This window comes from Pleurodeles waltl, chromosome 9, assembly GCF_031143425.1.
Source record: "Pleurodeles waltl isolate 20211129_DDA chromosome 9, aPleWal1.hap1.20221129, whole genome shotgun sequence".
Taxonomy (NCBI): domain Eukaryota; kingdom Metazoa; phylum Chordata; class Amphibia; order Caudata; family Salamandridae; genus Pleurodeles; species Pleurodeles waltl.
This window is the reverse complement of record NC_090448.1, coordinates 549,538,635-549,564,460: the sequence shown is the minus strand read 5'-3', so window position 1 is coordinate 549,564,460 and position 25,826 is coordinate 549,538,635. Positions and strand designations below refer to the sequence as shown.

General features: G+C 46.6%; 1 protein-coding gene across 1 annotated transcript in view; it reads left to right on the top strand.

Annotated features, from left to right (window-relative positions):
• EHD2 (EH domain containing 2) overlaps window positions 1–25,826 on the top strand; it is a 179,407-nt gene that overhangs the window by 6,859 nt on the left and 146,722 nt on the right. Inside the window, exon 2 of the mRNA XM_069207478.1 lies at window positions 1,955–2,052. Coding sequence (XP_069063579.1) covers window positions 1,955–2,052 — 98 coding nt within the window. The remainder of the gene's footprint in view (window positions 1–1,954; window positions 2,053–25,826) is intronic.

Genomic DNA, 25,826 nt, shown 5'->3' with positions numbered 1-25,826 from the left:
GAGCGAGTTCACTGTTTGTTGGTTTTCCTCACCTTCGCTATTTGGCACGACCCAAGCCACCATTGTTGTGTTCCTTCAGAGAAAACCCTGCTTGACCATGCACAGAAGAGCCCAGAGTGGACCACCTGATGAACAGTGGCAATGACTTAACGATATGAATCTGCTGAATGGATTAATGCTGCACAAAGATAGCTGTGCTATATAAAATACTTCCTGAGCCCTGACTAGTTCTGTGCTGTACTACTCATCAACATCACCTGAGCAACCCAGTTAACTTTTTCAGGTAGGACAACCATGGGTACCATAGTGTCTCTTAAATCAGCAGCTGGCGTAATTTAAATTTCATACAGGCTTAGTCACAGTCTCGTATCCTAGTGTGTCCACTCAGGCTTTTATCCTCCAGAGGTTGATAAAATATGTATTACGAAGGAGAGAAACAGAAAACTTCTACTGCTTGGGAAATTGAGCACTGTACAATAGACCTGTGTTATTTTTTATTTTTTATTTCTGGGCTCCTGATTTCAGGGTGTAACGAGGGTCTCATAGGTTCTCTGGAGCAAATTACAGGTAACTTATTCAAATGAGGAGGCACCAGGGGCTGTATTTATAATAATACACTGATGATGCAGAATTAGACCGAGCATCGACAGATCTGCTCTCAGCATCACTGCCTACGGATGGTTGTTGAGATCTGAATGCGCTAAAGCTTGCCTCTGCTCAATCCGACTGAAACAGAAATCATAATCCTCGATGCTTGAACGCAATAAACATTTCTCATCCTGCTCATCCTATGCCCTTCGTTCTTTGGGAACTCTTATTAAGCTCAAGATCAATATCCTGGGGATCTTTGTAGATCAACATTCTTCAGTGTTAGTCCAAGATAAATTGATCAATGCACGATTTTAAGGATAACTGTGTACTAAGTAAACGTCTTTTAATTACAGTCAGTGTATATATATTTATTTCATGTAACTGGCCTGAACCTGTCATGTGCAGGTCACCCATGGACAAACCAGATATGTGAACATCTCATTACTGCCTGGAGTACCAACCACATTGGCCATGACCAATCCTTGATTGAAATAAGCCAGTTGCCTTTCGCCGGGCCTCCCCACACAACCCTTAGGCTATAGCACATGGCACAAAACATGGCACCCAGACTCATAATGGGCCCGTCGAAAAGTAACCATGCAACCTCAACATTCAGAAGCATATAGTGATTCCAAGTAAAACTCCTCACCACATTCAAAGAACCATTAGTGGTGCTAGATCATGGAGCATCCCACTGGCACGCCACAATTTTAAAGCACCATTTTGATAAAGAAACCAGTGCAAAGACACGAGCACCAACTGAACCCATCACTCAATCAGTCAGTGCATCCACTAAATATGCTACTTGGGAGCAGAGAATGGACCTCTGCTCTAATTCTGGATTGCTTAAATGGCATCCCTTTACATGAAAGATCAAACAGTTGATGTTAAGGTTCACGGGGAGCACAGTAAGATAAAGACACCTGTGTGAACTTCCATTTCCAATACTGGTGTGACCTGTGATCGCCCCGATCCTGGGGTAGACAGAGCCAGGTTATGGTTGCGCTACCTCATGGTCTTCCTGCTTCAGGAACCTTGCTAGATGCTCTCTTTTTTATGCTTACAAGATATTCTTTTTGTTTTTCAAGAGGAGGGCACTGTCTTTAGGATTCGTGCTTCTTGGATTGCCAGTTGCCTCTCACTCAAACTCAATCATACCAGACACTAAACATGAGCAACGCCGAAGGGATCCATGTCATACTTAATACCATGTGTAACCTGCAAGTTTAATAAAACATGGCTACTCTTATGCATGCGTTCTGATTTGTGGTGGTCAACAAGCATTGCAATTATGTACAAATCTAAAAAATGCAGGAGCAAGGCTGAGGCCATTGTAACCGATTTTCTGTGTCATCTTTTGTAGTTTTCAGTGTGCCCACCTGCCTAACAAAGTACTCGAAAGCATCAGTCTCATTGATACTCCAGGGATCCTGTCAGGCGCCAAACAACGCGTGAGCCGAGGTAAGGGCCTTGAATTTTGACTCAAATGAGAGTGATGGCTATGAGATGTTCATTGTAACAGATTTAAATCTCTTGTTGCATATCATGTTCCTCAGAGTAGAATCAGGGCTGATGGACAGGCTTTTGATACTTGGAAAGGAATTGACTTAAAAATTCGAGACAAAAATTTGAAACATATTGCCATAAAGCTATAATTTTAGAGACACTTGTGTTTAATTAGGATAAGCCTAAATAATAGAGACATCTAAGGCACTCATGATGGAAAATACTGTTCTGTACGTGTGGTGTGTGCTGAGCCTCACATCACCTGGAAAAATAGCCCATCATCGGAGCAGTAATATTCCTGGGAATAGGACCACCACATTGGTGTTCTTGTTATTGGTGGTGCTTCGTTCCCCTGCCTTTGGAATTAGGACCAGTGTGGTGGCAGTGATTTCCTTCAAAATGGTGTCATTGACCAACTGAGCAGCATTTCAGTGAATACTCTTCCTCTGCCAGCTGCAGGATTAAGGTGGACACATGAGGCCTATTTTTACATAGTCGGACATAGTAGCATTAGTGTTCTCCAGGAGCACTTCTGGCATTCCCATAGCTAATGCAACGGGCACCATTGGCTACCGAACTTTGGGGCGGGTGTAGTGCAAAGTGCAAGATTGAATATTTCAGTCTTAAGGAAACCAAGGCTCATATTTATGCTTCTTTAGCGCCGCATTTGTGTAATTTTTTTACATAAAAGCGGCGCAACCTTACCAAATACAATTATATTTTGTAAGTTGGTGCCGTTTTGCCTCAAAAAGCGGCGAAAATGCGGGGTTAAAAAAGTCTAAATATGGGCCCAAGTGGCTGCTTCAACTATGGATGATCAGGGTCTCAGTAGTCCCACATTTGGGGAAACAGGAACACTACCACCAATATGACCTCTGGGTGGTGAATCCAGGTACCATGTGCGCCTCTACTAGTTCTTTACAGAACTATAGGTGGCAGTGAGGGCTCCTTGTGACATGGCTCCATTTTCTGCACCTTCTCCCCCTAGGACAGTGCCCCTGTGAAGACAGTGGGGGCGCTGCAGAAAAATAATTTAGTGCTCCTGCCCACCCACCGCACATAGCAGAATGAGTGGTAAAATACTATCCCCAGTGTAGAGTTTTCCATTTTAAATGTAAATCATCCTCTTACATTTGCAAACTATATAGTATAAAGCAATTCAGACACCTTCAAGTAGTAAAATTGCCTAATTACATGAACGTCATTTAGGGGTCACCAGGGGTCAGGTGCGACTCCTGGCCTTCACTTTGCAACGCCTGACACTGCCTTTGCGACCTGTGGCCTCAGAGTTGGCAGACTTAGTGCCAAGAACAGAGGGGTAGCTCGCATTACCAGTGTCGGGCCCCGGCCTCCTTTTCTGCTAATTTTTAATACATTAATAGTGATTCATAATCCATCATTCACTATTAATTTAATAACAAACTGGTACAGCAGGATCTGGAACGGAACCTTTTCTGGCATCTTATGTAAGTGAATTAAAATACCTTTCAGTATATCCTAAATGCATGCATGAGGGTGAGAGGGAGTTCGGGTGAGAGTGTGTGTGTATGAGTGAGCATGTATGTTAGTATGTGGAATAGTGCGTGTGTGAAGGTGAGTGAGAGAGACTGTATAGGTGGGTCAGAGTAAGAGAGAGCAAAATCGTGAGAATGAGTGAGTTAGGGTAAGAGTGAATGCAATTATTGTGATGTCATGAGGGTTAAGGTCAGGTGACATCACTTCCTTTGACATCTCTAAGGTCAAAGAGTGGATGGTGTCACTTTCGCTACCCCTGGCATTTTGGTAAATCAACGCCCACGCATAATTCTGCACATTGTGAGCGCCATTTGTGAAAATTAAATTATATTTGGAAATATAAAGTATGTTGCACTTTTTGTTTCAAGTGTAAATTCATTATAAAGTGGCCGATGGTGCTTCATTGATACTTATTTTGGTAAGGAATAACCATGGTCATTTTTCGGCGTAATGCTGTTTACATTATATTTTTTCAGATTCAAGCGTGGTGCTTTAGATTCTCTCTAGCACATGGATACTCAAAGTACGGCCCGGGGGCCGCATGCGGCCCCCCTGAGTCCTTTACCTGCGTCCCCCCTGAGTGACAGGAACATTGAGCTGCTGTTTACTCGACTTATCTCTAAAACTAAAAAAAAGATATTAAGTAGACAGGCATTCACTTATTTCAAGCTTAATGGGCCTTGGAAGAAAGGACGTAACTAGGGAAATCTGTGCTTCACTTTATAAACAAGTTAATTTTTTAAAACATCTTGCTGCAACAGTGTAAAAATATTACAGTGGCTTCAAACTTCAAAAAATGTATTGAGTTAACATGCAGACCTTTTCAGTACAATTTATTTTATCAGTGCATTGAAAATGTTTAATTTAAAAGTGATAGTTTCAAACTTGAATTTAGAAATATTTATCCTTTCCCCAAACCTGACAACAACATCAATAGTGAATCAAAGAGGCAGTCAGTTATGTGTACTTTTTGGGTGGATTCCTATTATACATGAACAGAATTATAGTTTATTAAATCAAACACAGGAGCAGATTTTGTATAATGCACACCCTGAAATCGTGTATTTTGAGGTTCTCATATGTGATTTTGAAGAAAAAGGAGGGTGGGTGAAAATAAACAATAGCCTAAGATCACACAATTTGGGAAAGTGGGGAAGTAGGGATTAATCCCAGGTTTTCTAGTTTCACATAGTTCAATTCAGCCACTACATGTATATCCTTTGCTTCGCCTACACCTACTTTACTGCCAATCCCCCAACTCTGTTGCCCAACTGCCATCCCGCTGGCCTCAATGCGGCCCTCGGGCACATCACAGACCAAGCTTTTTGGCCCCTGGGAAAATGTTTGTGAGTATCCATGCTCTAGCACAATATAGGGTTTCGCTCATATTTTTGGGAGGACTATTGCGCTCTCTTTCAGAATTTAGGTAAGGGAGCTGTGGCCTTGTTATTGGAGAAGGGTATTGCCATTTGCCGTGGTGCTCGCATTTCTTGATGTCACAATACAAGGCAATACCAAAAAGCACAATTCCAGCATTTTCTTGTACTGCTATAGTGAAGATTGTCACTGGATATATTGAATTGATTACGTTTCTCTGCACCAGATTGGAGATGGAGGTTTCCTGATTGGATTTTCTCTTTTTTAAATTAATGTAGTAGTTGATGTTCTTTCTGATATGTTGCTGGAGTTTGATGTATCTATGATATATTATGTGAGTGGTTGATGTTGTCGCTTAGGTTATCAGAGTAGATTTATTCTCTCTGTCATGTTATTTGTAATTAATGTTCTGTTTTTCATGTGGTTAAAGAAGTCTTTCTTCTGTCAGTGATTTTACTGGGATACTTTACATTCTCTTTGTCATGTTGTTCGGGTTCTTGATGTTTTCTGTGCCATGTTCTTAGAGAAGATGTTGTTTTCTCTGTCATATTATTGTGGTAATTACGTTTTGTTGTTCTTGGTACTGGAATGGATGGTGCACACTTTATCGTATTAATAAGTGATAAATGTGATGAGTATCATGCTATTGGAGAGGATGATGTGATTCCCATCATGTTGTTTTGGTTATTGAGTCTCTCACTTTTATGTTTTAATGTTATTGCAATGGTTCATGTTTAAGATGTCCTGTCATTGTAGTGGTTTTTATTCTTTGTCACGTGTTTGAAGATCCAACTCAGATCTGTAAATAAAAAGAAAATCAAACACTTGCATCATTTTGTTGGTGTGTGCGTGCTTGGTGCATGCGCCTACAAAATGGCGCAGTCGGCTGCATTTAATAGCAATGCTGTACTGCATCAGGAATGCTTGGCAGCATAGCTAAAAGCATTGGCAAAACCAACAGGTGCCAAATACAACACCAGCTGGCTTTGCCAATGCTTGTCCTTTCGCTGCTGCCCCTCTACCCCTCCTCCCCTCTTTTGGACAGAGTTCACGCAGGAGGCAGTGTATAGCGTCTGCGACTTTCAGCCAGTCGCCAACATTTTTTTGTTTAGAACATTGCTTTTGTTTGAGTCAACAAAATATGTTGGCTGCAATTCCGCAAGCTTCATTGCATGCAAACCACAAAGGGATTGAGCTGGTGAAAGGGGAGCAGGGGCACAGCCTGGTGCCAGGACTGGTCCGACGAATGTTCCATCTGGAAGCGGCATCCGTCTTCATAAGGGAAATGGAGCGCAAGTCCTCTCTCTTTTTCTGGATCTACTTATTCTTTTTAATAAAAGTTATTATTTGTATTTGAGTGTTCATGACCAACGAAAACATATTCTAAGTGGCGCGTACTCAGAGATCTATTGAGGTAGCGCAGTCCTGCTGGAGCCCATCTACAGCTCTGCTGATGTACCTCTGTCCAGCTCTGCAAAATTCAGGCTATATCAGTGATGATGCATGTACATACCTCTACCGTACCCAAAGCATCCAGTGTTTCCTGGTACCAGACCTCACACGCACAGCTCTGGTAATAAAACTTCCTCCTTACCTGTTCTTTTGCCCTCTATGCTACCTCAGTTTTGACCCAGCCAAATGCAAATCAGACTTGACCCTGCTGCAATAGAAACAGTCCAGCCTTAAACCCCAGACCAGAACCTCCTAGAACCAGCTAAGTCTAATCTGAGGTGGGATGGAGGGCAAAAGAGCGAGGTGCTAGAATGCTACCCCAAGTGATTGCCTGTGGTTAGCCTTATTACTGGCATCCTCCCACCCCATATGTGTTTGTTGTAATGCCCTAAGTGCTTTCTTACTCACTTTGTCACTGAACCAAGCTGCACCTGACTGAAGAGTCCCAATCAGGGTGAAACCAGTCTTGGGTTGCTTGTGTTCCGGGTCAGAGAGGACCTGGCTTGACAATTTGAGCTGGACTGTTCCTACAGGAGCAGGGCCAAGACTGATTTGCATAAGACTAGTCTTAGCTAAGGTGGCATGATGGGCAAACGAATGATGGGTCAGAATGCTACCTCGACTGATTATTAATAGTTATACTTATTCCAATATTGTTAGACTTGTGTCATTTGTCTGTTCAGCTACCATCCCATTTTGCTTCTGCCCCCCACAGCATAGAGCATGTGCTAATGAATGGGTCAGTCATTTCAGCCACTGGCCTCTCGCATTGTGAGAAGTGTCTTTCTTCTGGATCTTGAATGCATATGCACCTAAAAAGAAGTGTGCTTTAGTGTCAGGGTTGTTGGGTTGCACTTAACTTTGTCAATGCACTTTTATTTCCGTTCTTATGCTTTAAAAAAATTAGCCATTCTTAATTGTTTAAAATATGTGTAAAAATTATAGTAAACCTAAGCAAATAGTACCTTTTATTCGCACCAATAAGAATTATATTTTTCTGTGATGTGCATTCGTTTTTCTATTTAAAAAAGTTTTTATCATTGTCTTGATACCTGTTATATGAACACCCGCCTCATAGGAAGCACTGTATAGTCCTATCAAAATGATATGCAATGGTTACTCTGTATGGGTGCTGTGTTTAGGACGCAGTTTGTTTTTAAATTATTTTTGTTTTGTTGGCATACTCTTGCAGCACAAAATAAAAAAGTTAACCATTGCACTGGCCTGCCAATTGACTTTGGCTGATCTATTGGGTTTTCCATTGCTTGTTACTTTTTAGGGCACCCTATTGGAAGGCTAGTCCAGCATGCCAGTACTCCAGGTATATTATCAATTTTCCAACACAGTTTGTAGATAATAAAAGATTGGTATATTTTTCACCACTGACTGTATCTCCAAGGTTGTAGGACACACTATTGCCCCAGGGGACTCTCATTATTTGACCACAACTGTTAAAATTGTCTATCTGATAGAGACATTTAGCCACAGATTCCTTACTTAAGAATCTTCCCCAGGCGCGAGCCTGGATGTGGAAACTTTTTTCTCCATAGCACATCTGCGCTTCGGAAGAGAGCGTCACATGACTCCGTATCGACGTTGTCGACTGCATCCACTGGATGTGACATCAGCGGAGTCCAATTTATCCCCTCGCGGACAAACCAACGTCAGTTCCTTCTTTTCCACGCTTACAACGTGGATCCGGTGACGGCAGTCAGGCCATTAGATGCCTACTTCGACGTTTTCATTGCCGGAACAGTGTGCTTTTAACCAAAGTCGCAAAGGCCTAGGTGACCAAAAAGAATGTAACTTGATAGTGGCATCAGGATAGTCCTCCCATAGTAATAAACGCAGACCTGGGGCACTTTCATGTTCTCTTGTGTTAGCAATGTTCAGTGTTCAAGACCAATGAGTGCTTGAGAGCAATCTAGCATGCCTATCACTTATTGGCTCGTTTTTGCGTATTAGTGTTGGCTTGAGCCTGTGCAGTAAATGGGCAGATACTGTCAGTTACTGAATGCAGCACTCCATTATTTTAAAATAGGGAATACCAGGATTTATCAGCAGTAGTGCAGTACTTTTAATGTGAGGGTAATGTGACCCCCAGTGCACTGCTAATTATCTCCCCCTTGATGCCACAAATGACGTCACAAACGACATATTTAGCAGCATCACTTGTGACATTACATTTCACCTCAGCATTGACATTTTAGTAGTCACACTGATTTTTTTATTGTCTGAAGCACAATATTTCAGTCGCCAGTTGTGAAGTGAACAATGATAATTGGGAGTCGGAGTGTGTAACATTTTTAGTGAGTGACAAATGAAGATTTACAATTTCCACTCTGCTCTTGATGCGTGTGTGGCGGTTTGTGACCTTGTTTTCGTGATGCCAAGCCTTTTAGTAAGTAGTAAGGGGACAGTATAGGGTATTAGGCTGTGGTCTTTAACTGATTGATACGATGATGTTTTAGTTGCCATGTCAGCTTTTAATCGGTGACTCTCGTGCTTTGCTTTTATAAAGTGACAATAAAGTGTTTGTGTCTGCTGGCATACGGTCTAATTGTCGACCTAAGATCACTTTTTTGTGTGATGTCACAAGAATGTGTAAGTCATGGTACATGAGTATGTGATGCCATCGCATCCCATTAAGGGATGTTTTAGCTCGTGACGAGCACCATCTTAACGAATAACGCTTGAATGAGTTGCTATCTTCGCAGTGCTTTAAGTGGGCCAGGGCCTGATGGGACTCAGTCCTGCAAAGAAAATAACTCCCGCACTTGTCACACTCCAGTTACTTCGACACGTTAGCACAACTGTCCCAGTAGCGCGCATAAATCATACAATACGTGCACCTGGTAGTGGATAAAATTGGCCGCTTTTATTCTTTCACATTCAACGTGCAAATTGCCCGCAGACTTCTTAACGTTGCTAAGCCCATCACCATTTGTAATTTGTGCAGTTACAGTCACCATAACACAATTTTGCGTACACTTCAAAATACGAGAAATTCAACTGAGTTTACAATCATTTAAACCAACGATTCTTTAGCAGTGCCTTTAAGTCCTAGCCTCTGCAATGTCATTTCGTTCCAATATGGGCGTGAGCAATCTCACGTCTAGTTTGTTGGAGGGGTCTTTAACTGCTGGCGTCTGTTTTACCTTTCCACTCTGAGGGGTAGCTTCTCTTTCTGATTAGGCCCAACTCGCTACCTGTGCTCATGGGGCCGCGAGTGCCGTGTTCCGCTTACTCCCCTTCTCCGGCCTCCTTTCACCCTGCCGTGAGGCATCCCCAGGTGTGTGGCCTTTCACTGCACACCGCCTTACTAGGTGTGCTCAGTGTCCAATTATTTCCGCCACGCTGCTTGAGGGGCTCACGTCCCCAAGCAGCTCCCCCCAAGTAATTTTTATTTTTTTTAATTTTTTTTATACCAATGCTGCAAGCAGGTTGGCCCAAAAGATTGCCATTCCTTCATCTGACAGGTGCACTCCATCGTGCTCGTATAATTCAGGCCGTCTGGGATGTATCAATCCATGGCGGATACTCTCAAAACCATTTGCTTTACAATATTTAGTGATTGCAATGTTTAGTTTCCTTCTGGAATGGTCTACGGCTTTAGCGGAGACAGCCCCGCGCCACTTGATCCTGGGGATTATCTCAGACCAAATTATGGTAATGTTGCCACAAAGGCGTGTTATCTCAGTCAGGCTCTGCCTTATGTTGCTCATGAGGGCTTTTCTTCCTAGCGTGGCCAGGTCATTACCACCTAGGTGTATTATTATTACGTCAGGGGGTCTTTTTGCTGTTTCTAACAAGCTTTGTAGTGTCTGTGTCAATTGCGCCCATTTCATTCCAGGAAACCCCCACCACACGATGTTTTCCTTTTGCCGTTCGCTCTCTCTTTTGCTGTTGTACCGCTTCCACCATGTTTTCAGCCTAGAAATGAAGGAGTGCCCCACCAACCATACAGTCTTGTGGGGGGTACCTGCCAATATAATTACAAACAATTGGTCCTTTATACCAGGTGCGGTCGGATGTAGCTTTTGAATGCCCCGGACCGCCACCTCCCCACTGCTTTGATAGCACCTTCTTCTAGCCCCCAGCCAGCTGCTGTTGTAGCTGCCCCTATGCGGAAGGAGTGGGACCCAAATGCTGCCGGGTTCAGACCTCCCTGTGCTAATGCCTTCCGCATGACTGCGGAAAACTGGAATCTGCTCAACCAGTCTCCGTTGCTGTGAATAAATAAGGGACCTGGTCCCCCAGGGCGTGTGGGTAGGTATTCCCGCAGGCTGCAGACCGGGCAGTACTTTGTTTGTTGTATGCACCTGAGCTCTGTCCAGGTCCCTTTACCTTGCTGATCTGTTTTGGATCTTCTGAGGAGTAATCTTATTTTGCCGGGCTCTAGCCTGTAATCGCTGGCCTGGAGGCAGGAACTGCCGCCCGTACTTTTTGCCTCAGCTACAACCTCGCTTAATCTGAAAGCCCCAAAGAAGGTTGTGGATAAAGCTGCCCTGAACAACCCCCGCTCGCCAGGGTTGTCTGCCACTAATTCTAGAGCGTCAATTATTCGTATGAGTTTGCTGTAATCAATGGGGTGTCTGCTGTCTGTTTTCCGCCCCTCCAGTCTCTTCCAGCCCTTCATGGCAGTTTTTATGTAGTGAGAAGATGTAGGGTCGTTACCCGTTTGTATTTTTGAAAAATGGGCCACTGCCGCTAAGTGGGCTTGTGCCCATGACTTTGATTTCCCCTGTGTGTAGGCCCATTTGATGAACCGCTCTGTGGCTGGTCCGTTTGCCGCTGGGTTGTCCAGAGTTTGAAGTCCCGTTATCTTCAGGACCGTCCCAGCGTATTTGGTGTATCTCTTGTGTGTTTTTGGGTTGAGGGCATTGGACACTAGAACTGACAGGTCCGCTCCGCCAGATCCCAGAGGTCGGCTGGAAAAGGTGTCATCTCTGCTCTTGCCTCTGGGGCCAGTTTCCGGAACCTGGACATCTGGGAACGAGAGAGAGCATCTGCTCGTGAATTTTTTATGCCCTGCACGTGTCTGGCCCTGATGTCCAAGTTTCCCTTCAGTTGAATGCTGACTAAACACCTCAACAGCCTCAGCGTGTCTGGGCAAGAGGCAGAGCCCTTGTTTATGGCCAGCACTACCGCCAGGTTATCGGACCAGATGGTAAGCTTCATATTGCGCAATACCGTATTCCATACTGTCAAGGCTACCACGATAGGGAACAGTTCTAGGAAAGTTATGTTCCTTGTTAACCCCCCCTCGTGCCACCTGCTTGGCCACTGCCCTGCGCACCATTCTCTACCAAAGAGGGCACCGAAACCGCAGCTCCCCGCGGCGTCAGTGAATAGTGAAATTTCGTTGGCTGACACCCAGCCCTCTCTCCAGATGAGTAGGCCGTTGAACTGCTCTAGGAAGGAATCCCTTGCTGCTCCTCCAACGCGACGAACGGGGTGGTCTTCTGCCCAGGTGTGTTTCGTCTACTCGCAAGGGGGCTCCTTAAATGCCCCCCCTGCCCCCGTTGTGTCCCAATTGTCCTGGCGCTCATTGGGAGGTTTGAATGCCTCAAACCTACCCCATTGGACGCCACCCCTGGCTTTTTGCACCCTTGCTCCCCGCTTTGTTCTTTCTTGGGGGGGGAGGAGGTGACCCCCTCGGGGTCCGAGCCAGGCTTTCCAAAACCGGCTGAACCGGTTCCTTCTGGATCCCAGGCGGCCGTTATGGCGCCGGCCCGTGATGGCCCCTGCGTGGGCGGCCTTTGCTATAACAGAGACTTTGAAAAGGGACCTCTATTTCTTTTCTTAGCCGACTGAGGTAAAGGACGCAGTCCATTTTCTCACTGTGTGTTCTTGGGCGAATGACTCGGTCCTTGTACCTGTGTTTTCTTGGCCTAGCCTCGGTGAGCTTGGAATCTTCCTGAACACACAGTCTCCCTTGATGCCGTTTTTTTCTGTACGTGTACTACCAGTGTGTGTTCTGTGCTCCACATTGCTATAAATACTGTTCTACCACACATCTGCAAAGATATGTGCCTTCCTTTCCAGAGCTTTCCCCAAACTTGGCTGCATTGCCTGTTCTCATGTTTTTTTTCGTTTTTCCTTTTTCCACTGCAGGCCAGATCTGCAAATTGAATCACCCCATTGTTTAAAATGAAGCTGAGCATCACCGCCACGTAGTTTACTGAATGTCTGCAAGGCGGGGGCAGAGGGGCACGGTTGTTGCGGGTATGGACGGAGGTTGCGCCTTTGCAACAGTTATGTTCAAACGCCTGTTAGATATACTTGGTTATTAAATAGTGTTTACACGTAGCTGCTTGTGCCAGTTGGCCGCAGGCCATGGGGGAGAATAAGATGCTGTCATCTGCTCTAAGCATGCTGGGGCTTGTAGGCCATATGCACAACGCTGCCTGATAAAACAGAACTCGGTTACGTTTCATACGGAAGTCACTGTGCCAGTTGACATTTAATTTAGGACACTAACAACGAAATGCCCCTCTCGGCCTCAGGCACCCTCACGTCCACCAGGAAGGGAGTTGCAGCTCTGCCACGTCGAAACCAACACGAGAATGTCTCTGCATCACCGCGTGGTCCTATATTTCTAACGCTAATGAGCTCAACTGGACTGGAGTAATAAACAGTCTGCAGTCTCTGTTTATTATTTCTAGATCTATTGAAAACTGCCTGGGTTCTACCCTGCTCATTCGGGATAGTGGTTCAGTCCATCCCTCGAGTGAATGCCTGAGATACCAATTTGATGCCGGGCATGTTGTCCCCTCCTCCAGACACTGTGATTGGTGGTGTGATCTGTACTGCATCTTTTGTACGCGAGGCCTGCACCTCAGCTGCTCCTGCATCACACTGTCTAAGCTGGGACCATGTGCTTTTTAGCTTGAAGCCTGGTTTGCTGAAGACATATTTGGGACATTCAGAATGCTTCCCTGGGAATGTATTCTGCCCAATGCTTGTCATTGGCTTTGTAACTCACATTTCCTTGCTTTCTATTTGCTGGCTGTAGTCGTTTTAGGCTGTTCAGTTTGAGTTCATGCCTGCCCTTACCCAAACCTTGTTTACAGTATTTTTCAGGGATCTCACTTTCTGTAAACAGGCCTTTAAATCTTGTGCTGATCTTTTTGCATTTGATGTGCATTTAAGCACAAAAGACACAGGTCTGGCTAATTCTTCCGAGGGAGCTTGGTGTTTACTTTTCTTTCTGTGACTTCAAAGTGAGAGAGTTTATAGGAAAGCAAGAGGCATGCAGATTACTCTCCCCATGGAGCCCACTCTTGCCCCCCGTGCTTCATTTTTCGAGGTTGTAATATAACCCTTAAAACAGGCCTGTAGGGAAGAGGTGCATACACTTTCTGTGTCAACAAATATTCATGTTGAGGTTCATCTATCAAAACACTGTTGGGTTTTGATTAATGTGACCCTCTAGTGAATGTCTAATGATCTTTCTGTTTACAGTTAGTGACTCAGAGTACCAAACCCATTTAACAATTACTCGCATTGGCAAGCCAAATGGTTTAGCCTACACAACTACACTTAATGAGCAATAGCATCAGTAGGTGCAACGTGTGCAATAGCTCTGTGCCATAATAACCTAGACAACACAGATTACTGCTTTCCAGAAAGCTACAAACAGGAGCCCACAAGCAACTACATTATTTACACTACAGCCGTAAACATGCTTTCCCTGTCGAAACATAGTTTTTGTGCTATTTGTTGGATTTGTGTGTTGTCAACAATGAAATAGGTGAAAAACCAAAGGCCTACCACCATTGATGACTTTAGCACTGCTGGCATCTGGTGCAACGCTCTATTTTGCGCCACTCTACTCTGTGCCACTCTACTCCACACCACTCTAATCAGCAAGACTGCACTCTTGGCCACTGTACTCAACTCTATTCTACTCTGCATCACTAAACCCTATGCCAATTCATGCCACGCCACTGCAATCCACACCACTGCAAGCTACACCACTCTACAGCATTACAGCCTATGTCACTATACTCTATGCCACTCTGTTCTACTCATCACCACTGTACTCTACGCCACTCTACTCTGTGCCACTCTACACTGCACCACGCACTCTATTCTGAAAGATTGCACTATACCCTGCACCACTGCACTCTACGCCGCTCTATTGTACTCTCCACCAATGTACTCTATGCCACTGCTCTCTGAACCACTCTACTCTGCACATCTCTACTCTGCGTCACTCTACTCTATGCCACTGCAGTTTACTGTGCAACACTGTGCAACACTCAAATCTAAACCACTCTGCTCTGCATCACTCCACGCAACTCTGATCTATTATGCACCACTGCACGCCACGGCACTGGACTCTATGGCACTCTCCTCTACACTTCTGAACTGTACTCTGCACCACTCTCCTCAATACCACTTCACTCTACTCTGAAACAATCTGCTCTACGACATTTCACATTATGCTAATGCAATCTACTCTGCACCACTGTACTCTATGCCACTGTATTCTATGCCACTATTCTGAAAAACTGCACTCTGGGCCACAGAACCCAATTCCACTCTACACTCTACACCACTGCACCCTAAGCCATTGCAAGCTATGTCACTCTACACCATTTCACTCTGTCACTACACACTATGTCCACTCTATGCCATTCCATTCTCCTAAACTACTCCACTCTATGCCACACCACTCTATGACAATGTACTACGCTTTATCAAATCAAATCAAATCAAAAAACATTTATAAAGCACGCTACTCACCCGTGTGGGTCTCAAGGCGCTAGGGGGAGGGGGTTACTGCTGCTCGAAGAGCCAGGTCTTGAGCTGCCTCCGGAATGCAAGGTGGTCCTGGGTGGTCCTGAGGTTGGTGGGGAGGGAATTCCATGTCTTGGCCGCCAGGTAGGAGAAGGATTTCCCACCTGCCGTGGTGCGGCGGAGGCGAGGGACGGTGGCGAGTGCGAGGTTAGCGGAGCGAAGTTGGCGGGTGGGCGTGTAGAAACTGAGGCGACGGTTGAGGTATTCGGGTCCCTTGTTGTGGAGGGCTTTGTGTGCATGGGTGAGAAGCCGGAAGGTGATCCTTTTGTTGACGGGAAGCCAGTGCAGGTGTTTCAGGTGGGCGGAGATGTGGCTGTTGCGGGGTATGTCGAGGACGAGGCGGGCGGAGGCGTTTTGTATTCACTGCAGACGTTTCTGGAGTTTGGCGGTGGTTCCTGCGTATAGGGTGTTTCCGTAGTCCAGGCGGCTCGTGACGAGGGCGTGGGTCACAGTCTTTCTGGTGTCAGCGGGGATCCAGCGGAAGATCTTTCGGAGCATGCGGAGGGTGAGGAAGCAGGAAGATGATACGGCGTTGACTTGTTTGGTCATGGTGAGAAGTGGGTCCAGGATGAATCCGAGGTTGCGTGCGTGGTCTGAGGGGGTTGGTGCAGTGCCTAGGGCCGTGGGTCACCAAGAGTCGTCCCAGGCGGACGGGGTGTTTCCGACGATGAGAACTCCCGTTTTTTCTGAGTTCAGTTTCAGACGGCTGCGTTTCATCCATTCTGCGATGTCTTTCATTCCATCTTGTAGGTTGGTCTTGGCGCCAGTGGGGTCCTTGGTGAGGGAAAGTATCAGCTGAGTGTCATCTGCGTAGGAGGTGATGTTGATGTTGTGTTTGCGTACGATGTCGGCGAGGGGGCTTATGTAGACATTGAAGAGAGTCGGGCTGAGCGAGGAGCCTTGTGGGATGCCGCAGATGATCTTGGTGGGGTCTGAGCGGAACGGAGGGAGGTAGACTCTTTGGGAGCGGTTAGAGAGGTAAGAGGAGATCCAGTCCAAGGCCAATCCTTGGATACCGGTGGAGCGCAGGCGGGATGTTAGGGTTCGGTGGCAGACGGTGTCGAAGTCAGCTGATAGGTCGAGGAGGATGAGGGTGACTGTTTCTCCGTTGTCCATCAGAGTTCTGATGTCGTCTGTGACTGAGATGAGGGCGGTTTCTGTGCTGTGATTGGCTCGGAATCCGGACTGAGAGGGGTCGAGTAGGTTGTTGTCTTCAAGGAAGTTGGTAAGTTGCTTGTTGATGGTCTTCTCTATGAATTTGGCAGGGAAGGGGAGGAGCGAGATGGGGCGGAAGTTCTTCAGGTCGCTGGGGTCCGCCGTAGGTTTCTTCAGTAGGGCGTTGACTTCTGCGTGTTTCCAGCTCTCGGGGAAGGTGGCAGAAGCAAACGAGCTGTTGATGATGGTCTGGAGATGCGGGCGATGATGTCGTCGGCTTTGTTGAAGATGAAGTGTGGGCAGGGGTCCGAGGGGGCACCGGAGTGGATGGAGTTCATGGTAGCTTTGGTCTCCTCCGTGCTGATGTGAGTCCAGGCGTTGAGGGTGATGGCTGGGGTTGTAGGTTCTATGGCGGTTGGCTGGGTCTGGTGTCCAAAGCTGTCGTGTAGGTCGGTGATCTTACGATGGAAGAAGGTGGCGAGGGAGTTGCAGAGGTCTTGTGAGGGCGTGATGGCGTTGGAGTTGGCGCTAGGATTGGAGAGCTCTTTGACAATGTTGAAGAGTTCTCTGCTGTTGTGGTTTGCGGTTTATGCCACTCTGTACAAAACGTTACTCCACTCAGCACCCTTTACGCCACTCCACGCTACACAACTCCACAACACTGTACTCGACTCTCCCTTTCTACACCACTTAACTGTATGCCCTTCCATAATATAACACTCTACTGCCTCCATGACACTCTACACCACTCCATGACGCTCTACTTCACTCTACGCCACACCACTCAACTCTACACTGTTCCGCCTGCACTCCATGCCACTTCATAGCTCTCTACTCTACTCCATTTTACAACACTGCACTCCACTCCACACCACTCTTCTTTACCCCACAAAATTTCACCCATGCTGAGCAGCAGCCATGCTGGTGTGCAACTGGCTAAAACATTTTGGCAAGGCCAATAGCTCTTGCAATAGCACTTGCACAGGCAAGACCTATTGACTTTTCCAAGGCTTGTTACCACTGTAAACATGATGGAGCACCTGAGCATCAGCGCCTAAAGGCACAAAGAGTTACCAAGTGGATCTATTTTCTGACCACAGGCCGCCCAGGACTTAAGATGAGTAATATGGTTATGGATCAGGGTTTCTCCCCCTCCTTGAAATCGGGGTCCTTTACATCAGTGAAGTAGGGTTGATCCTCACAGTCTGCAGATAGCTGTGCCATCCCACCCTTCTCTTCATATGTGTGTGACCCTATTTTTCATCTAGTGAACTCCGAGCCAGGATCCCATTGGAAAAGCTCTTTTTTTGTTTTTGTTTTTATACAAACAGAGGGGTACTCCTAAAGTGCATCCACCCCCATAGTGGATGGTAATTACTGAGGCTACTAACGGCATAGACAGTTGATAGATAAGTCAGGGGTATACGGAGGGCTACTGGAATTATGCAGGAGAGGAGGACCAAATTATGCGGCAGGTTGACTAAATTATTGTAGGAGGCTGGACTGGCTTGTAGTGAGTACCAAGGGGTACTTGCACCTTGCACCAGGCCCAGTTATCCCTTATTAGTGTATAGGGTGTCTAGCAGCTTAGGCTGATAGATAATGGTAGCTTAGCAGAGCAGCTTAGGCTGAACTAGGAGACGTGTGAAGCTACTACAGTACCACTTAGTGTCATATGCACAATATCATAAGAAAACACAATACACAGTTATACTAAAAATAAAGGTACTTTATTTTTATGACAATATGCCAAAGTATCTTAGAGTGTACCCTCAGTGAGAGGATAGGAAATATACACAAGATATATATACACCATAGCAAAAATATGCAGTATAGTCTTAGAAAACAGTGCAAACAATGTATAGTTACAATAGGATGCAATGGGGAAACATAGGGATAGGGGCAACACAAACCATATACTCCAGAAGTGGAATGCGAACCACGAATGGACCCCAAACCTATGTGACCTTGTAGAGGGTCGCTGGGACTATTAGAAAATAGTGAGAGTTAGAAAAATAACCCTCCCCAAGACCCTGAAAAGTGAGTGCAAAGTGCACTAAAGTTCCCCTAAGGACAAAATAGTCGTGTTAGAGGGAAAATGCAAGGAAAACACAAATCAGCAATGCAACAACGATGGATTCCTGACTGAGGGTACCTGTGGAACAAGGGGACCAAGTCCAAAAGTCACAAGCAGCTCGGAGATGGGCAGATGCCCAAGAAATGCCAGCGGTTGGTGCAAAGAAGCTCTTACTAGGCTGAAGAACTGTGAATACTGCCGGAACGACAAGGGCTAGAGACTTCCCCTTTGGAGGATGGATCCCCCACGCCTTGGAGAGTCGTGCAGAAGTGTTTTCCCGCCGGATGGACGCCAACAAGCCTTGCTACACGCAAATCGTGCGTTTGGCGTTTTTGGACGCTGCTGGGGCCCAGGAGGGACCAGGAGGTCGCAAATTGGACCTGCAGAGAGAGGGGACGTCGAGCAAGACAAGGAGCCCTCACTGAAGCAGGTAGCACCCGGAGAAGTGCCAGAAACAGGCACTACGAGGATGCGTGAAACGGTGCTCGCCGAAGTTGCACAAAGGAGTCCCACGTCGCCGGAGACCAACTTAGAAAGTCGTGCAATGCAGGTTAGAGTGCCGTGGACCCAGGCTTGGCTGTGCACGAAGGATTTCCGCCGGAAGTGCACAGGGGCCGGAGAAGCTTGCAAAGTCGCGGTTCCCAGCAATGCAGCCCAGCGAGGTGAGGCAAGGACTTACCTCCACCAAACTCGGGCTGAAGAGTCACTGGACTGTGGGAGTCACTTGGACGGTGTCGCTGGATTCGAGGGACCTCGCTCGTCGTGCTGAGAGGAGACCCAAGGGACCGGAGATGCAGCTTTTTGGTGCCTGCGGTTGCAGGGGGAAGATTCCGTCGACCCACGGGAGATTTCTTCGGAGCTTCTGGTGCAGAGAGGAGGCAGACTACCCCCACAGCATGCACAAGCAGGAAAACAGTCGAGAAGGCGGCAGGATCAGCGTTACAGAGTTGCAGTAGTCGTCTTTGCTACTATGTTGCAGGTTTGCAGGCTTCCAGCGCGGTCAGCGGTCGATTCCTTATCAGAAGGTGAAGAGGGAGATGCAGAGGAACTCGGCTGAGCTCATGCATTCGTTATCTAAAGTTTCCCCAGAGACAGAGACCCTAAATAGCCAGAAAAGAGGGTTTGGCTACCTAGGAGAGAGGAAAGGCTACTAACACCTGAAGGAGCCTATCACAAGGAGTCTCTGACGTCACCTGGTGGCACTGGCCACTCAGAGCAGTCCAGTGTGCCAGCAGCACCTCTGTTTCCAAGATGGCAGAGGTCTGGAGCACACTGGAGGAGCTCTGGACACCTCCCAGGGGAGGTGCAGGTCAGGGGAGTGGTCACTCCCCTTTCCTTTGTCCAGTTTCGCGCCAGAGCAGGGGCTAAGGGGTCCCTGAACCGGTGTAGACTGGCTTATGCAGAATTGGGCACCTCTGTGCCCAACAAAGCATTTCCAGAGGCTGGGGGAGGCTACTCCTCCCCTGCCTTCACACCATTTTCCAAAGGGAGAGGGTGTCACACCCTCTCTCAGAGGAAGTTCTTTGTTCTGCCATCCTGGGCCAGGCCTGGCTGGACCCCAGGAGGACAGCTGCCTGTCTGAGGGGTTGGCAGCAGCAGCAGCTGCAGTGAAACCCCAGGAAGGGCAGTCTGGCAGTACCAGGGTCTGTGCTACAGACCACTGGGATCATGGAATTGTACCAACAATGCCAGGATGGCATAGAGGGGGCAATTCCATGATCATAGACATGTTACATGGCCATATTCGGAGTTACCATGGTGAAGCTACATATAGGTAGTGACCTATATGTAGTGCACGCGTGTAATGGTGTCCCCGCACTCACAAAGTTCAGTGAATTGGCTCTGAACAATGTGGGGGCACCTTGGCTAGTGCCAGGGTGCCCTCACACTAAGTAACTTTGCACCTAACCTTTACCAGGTAAAGGTTAGACATATAGGTGACTTATAAGTTACTTAAGTGCAGTGTAAAATGGCTGTGAAATAACGTGGACGTTATTTCACTCAGGCTGCAGTGGCAGGCCTGTGTAAGAATTGTCAGAGCTCCCTATGGGTGGCAAAAGGAATGCTGCAGCCCATAGGGATCTCCTGGAACCCCAATACCCTGGGTACCTCAGTACCATATACTAGGGAATTATAAGGGTGTTCCAGTAAGCCAATGTAAATTGGTAAAAATGGTCACTAGCCTGTTAGTGACAATTTGAAAGTAATGAGAGAGCATAACCACTGAGGTTCTGGTTAGCAGAGCCTCAGTGAGACAGTTAGGCACCACACAGGGAACATATACATGCACACTTATGAGCACTGGGGCCCTGTGTGACAGGGTCCCAGTGACACATACATATAGGCCACAAACCTATGAGCACTGGGGTCCTGACCAGCAGGATCCCAGTGACACATACCAACCATACTGAAAACATGGTGTTTTCACTATGAGCACTGAGGCCTGGCTATCAGGATCCCAGTGAGACAGTGAAAACAGTGACAAACACCCTGACATACACTCACAAACAGGCCAAAAGTGGGGGTAACAAGGCTAGAAAGAGGCTACCTTCTCACACAACCCCCCCCAAACGAAGGACAATAAGGCTAACCTTGGCCAGTTGAGACTTTATTGTCTAAGTGGTGATAAGTAGAGAGTAGCTCTGCAATAGACTGGTTACTCCCTTTATCATCCACTATATGGTTACTTCCCTGTGGGGATGTAAACCACCCTGTTTGAAGTTTTTTAGCTAAGCAACAATGTGAAGATGTATTTTCAGAGTTTCTATCAGTAAGTTTTAGTTTAGAGCAGTGGGAATTGTCCACTGAACCTATTTGTAGTGATGGAAATGTCAGACAGGGATGCTGTCTCAGAAAAGCCATAGCTGGGCAAAAACTTTGTCCATCTGGCTGGAGGAGAGAACAGGGATGCTGTTTCTCTTGAGTTGGAGCAGGGCAGGAATGCTGTCCTATGAGCTCCACACTAGGGCAGGGATGCTGTCCTAAGTGTTGTGAGGTAGTGCAGGGTTTCTGCACTAAAGTTTCTCTGGGAGGGTTGGAGGGATGCTCCATGTTAACTAAAATGGTGCTGTTTTTCTCACCAATGTTAGTTATCCCACAGAGAGGTACTTCCACCTCAGGGAGTCCAGCTTTGCCAGCTGATGATTCCCTTGGAACAGGTGCCACCCCAGGAGAGGTTTCTCCCACCACAGGAATAGTATCCTGAATGGTAGGGTGGTTAGGGGATACTGTGATACCCTTTGTACCTGTTGATGGAGAGGGATCCTGAGTTTTCAGGCCTTCTCTCCTTTGCTTTTTCATTTCACTTGAAATGAGAGGGAACAATTCCTCAGGGATGCCCAGCATGGCTGCATGGGCATAAAACTCTACATCAGCCCAACCTGAGGCCTCTAGGTCATTACCTAAGAGACAGTCTACAGGTAAGCTAGGTGATACCACCACCTGCTTAGGGCCAGTAACTCCACCCCAACTAAACTGAATTATAGCTAAGGGAAGAAACTTAGTGGAGTTATGGACATCAATAATCTTATACTGTTGTCCAATGATGTGTTGTTCAGGAGGCACTAGGTTTTCAGTCACCAAAGTGAAACTGGCACCTGTGTCCCTGTAGGCCAAGGCCTCAACACCATTTATTGAAACTGTCTGCCTGTACTTATCCATTGTAAGGGGACAAGCAGCCAGTGTGGCAAGGCCAATGCCACTAGGTGTGACAGAAACTGTCTTGGGACTGATTACATCAGTACCCACTATGGACCCATAAGTGAACCCAACTACACCCTTTGCTTGACTGTTGCCAGCAGTCCCACCACTAGTACCACTACTGCTAGGGGCACTAGAGCTTGATGTATTAGTGGTGGTAGGCTCAGGGGGTTTACCTGGACAGGACTTATCCCCTGGCCTATGGCCTCTATTTTTACACACAAAGCACCAAGGCTTTTTAATGTGTGCAGGTTGGGAAGAAGAGGAAGAATTTGTTTTATCCCCACCCTCTGAAGAGTGTTTAAGATTTGAAGTGGGATCTTTGGTTTTACCCTTATCCCCATGTTTATCTTGAGATTTTTCACCATCTTTCTTCTTATTGCCATCTTTGTCACCCCCTGTATGAACTTTTCTGTTCACCCTTGTTCTGACCCATTTGTCTGCCTTCTTTCCCAATTCTTGGGGAGAGGTCAGATCAGAGTCTACCAGGTACTGGTGCAACAAATCAGACACACAATTATTAAGTATATGCTCTCTCAGGATTGTGTTATACAGGCTGTCATAATCAGTAACTTTACTGCCATGTAACCACCCCTCCAAGGCCTTCACTGCCTGGTCAATGAAATCAACCCAGTCTTGTGAAGACTCCTTTTTGGTATCTCTGAACTTTATCCTGTACTGTTCAGTGGTTAAGCCATAACCATCCAGGAGTGCATTCTTAAGAACTTGGAAATTGTTAGCATCATTTTCTTTTACAGTAAGGAGCCTATCCCTACCTTTTCCAGTAAATGATAGCCATAGGATAGCAGCCCACTGCTTTTGAGGGACATCCTGTACAGCACAGGCCCTCTCAAGTGCAGCAAACCACTTGTTAATGTCATCCCCCTCCTTATAAGGGGGAACTATCTTGTGCAGATTCCTGGAATCATGCTCTTTTGCAGGATGACTATGGGGAATACTGCTGCTGCCACCATAGGTATCTAAACCCATCTTCTGTCTTTCCCTCTCTATTTCTAAAGACTGTCTATCCAAATCCAGCTGTTGCTTCTTGAGCTTCAGTCTGGGTTGTTCCACTCTCAATCTATTGAGCTCCCTTTCTAACAATCTGTCATCAGGGTGGGTGGGAGGGACATTTCTAGATACAGAGGTATGATGGGAATGAACAGAAGGAGACCTGTCCCTTACAAAGGGCACCCTAACAGCTTGGCTACCAGCATAATGTGAGAGCACATCATCAGTATGATGTGATTCAACCTCTGTACCAACTATGCTAGACTGTCTAGTAATGGGCAGGCTGAGAAGTTTCTTTCCTGAACCTTTTCCTGGGGGAGTCCCTGGATCAGATTGAGAACCATTAGCTACTTTTTCTACAGATTGGGCACTTATGGCCTTATCCTGTACTCTAAGCATATTAATTAACAGTTCTAAGGAAGGATTCTTCCCTACACTCAAACCTCTCTCTATACAGAGACTCCTTGCTCCTTTCCAGCTAAGGTGATCATATGCAAGTTTGGACAGTTCAACTTTTTGGCCTGTGCCAGACATTTTTTAGAGAGAGTTAAAGTGATAGAAAAAGAGAAAAAAAAGTTTTCAGAACTTTTTGGAAAGACAGAAAAAAACTTTTTAAACTTTTAAGAACTTTTTGAAAGTTTAGAAGTACTTTTCAGCACTTAGAAAAGAGTGAAAAGAGGAAATGCAAAACTTTTTGGCTATGTGTATATACACTGACCTTGTTTTGTATATTTTTCTCTTATGAAAAGTACAATGACAAGAGTGGTAAGTAGTCTCAAAGCACTTATCCCACCGCTGCACAACCAATGTAGGAGGCTGGACTGGCTTGTAGTGAGTACCAAGGGGTACTTGCACCTTGCACCAGGCCCAGTTATCCCTTATTAGTGTATAGGGTGTCTAGCAGCTTAGGCTGATAGATAATGGTAGCTTAGCAGAGCAGCTTAGGCTGAACTAGGAGACGTGTGAAGCTACTACAGTACCACTTAGTGTCATATGCACAATATCATAAGAAAACACAATACACAGTTATACTAAAAATAAAGGTACTTTATTTTTATGACAATATGCCAAAGTATCTTAGAGTGTACCCTCAGTGAGAGGATAGGAAATATACACAAGATATATATACACCATAGCAAAAATATGCAGTATAGTCTTAGAAAACAGTGCAAACAATGTATAGTTACAATAGGATGCAATGGGGAAACATAGGGATAGGGGCAACACAAACCATATACTCCAGAAGTGGAATGCGAACCACGAATGGACCCCAAACCTATGTGACCTTGTAGAGGGTCGCTGGGACTATTAGAAAATAGTGAGAGTTAGAAAAATAACCCTCCCCAAGACCCTGAAAAGTGAGTGCAAAGTGCACTAAAGTTCCCCTAAGGACAAAATAGTCGTGTTAGAGGGAAAATGCAAGGAAAACACAAATCAGCAATGCAACAACGATGGATTCCTGACTGAGGGTACCTGTGGAACAAGGGGACCAAGTCCAAAAGTCACAAGCAGCTCGGAGATGGGCAGATGCCCAAGAAATGCCAGCGGTTGGTGCAAAGAAGCTCTTACTAGGCTGAAGAACTGTGAATACTGCCGGAACGACAAGGGCTAGAGACTTCCCCTTTGGAGGATGGATCCCCCACGCCTTGGAGAGTCGTGCAGAAGTGTTTTCCCGCCGGATGGACGCCAACAAGCCTTGCTACACGCAAATCGTGCGTTTGGCGTTTTTGGACGCTGCTGGGGCCCAGGAGGGACCAGGAGGTCGCAAATTGGACCTGCAGAGAGAGGGGACGTCGAGCAAGACAAGGAGCCCTCACTGAAGCAGGTAGCACCCGGAGAAGTGCCAGAAACAGGCACTACGAGGATGCGTGAAACGGTGCTCGCCGAAGTTGCACAAAGGAGTCCCACGTCGCCGGAGACCAACTTAGAAAGTCGTGCAATGCAGGTTAGAGTGCCGTGGACCCAGGCTTGGCTGTGCACGAAGGATTTCCGCCGGAAGTGCACAGGGGCCGGAGAAGCTTGCAAAGTCGCGGTTCCCAGCAATGCAGCCCAGCGAGGTGAGGCAAGGACTTACCTCCACCAAACTCGGGCTGAAGAGTCACTGGACTGTGGGAGTCACTTGGACGGTGTCGCTGGATTCGAGGGACCTCGCTCGTCGTGCTGAGAGGAGACCCAAGGGACCGGAGATGCAGCTTTTTGGTGCCTGCGGTTGCAGGGGGAAGATTCCGTCGACCCACGGGAGATTTCTTCGGAGCTTCTGGTGCAGAGAGGAGGCAGACTACCCCCACAGCATGCACAAGCAGGAAAACAGTCGAGAAGGCGGCAGGATCAGCGTTACAGAGTTGCAGTAGTCGTCTTTGCTACTATGTTGCAGGTTTGCAGGCTTCCAGCGCGGTCAGCGGTCGATTCCTTATCAGAAGGTGAAGAGGGAGATGCAGAGGAACTCGGCTGAGCTCATGCATTCGTTATCTAAAGTTTCCCCAGAGACAGAGACCCTAAATAGCCAGAAAAGAGGGTTTGGCTACCTAGGAGAGAGGAAAGGCTACTAACACCTGAAGGAGCCTATCACAAGGAGTCTCTGACGTCACCTGGTGGCACTGGCCACTCAGAGCAGTCCAGTGTGCCAGCAGCACCT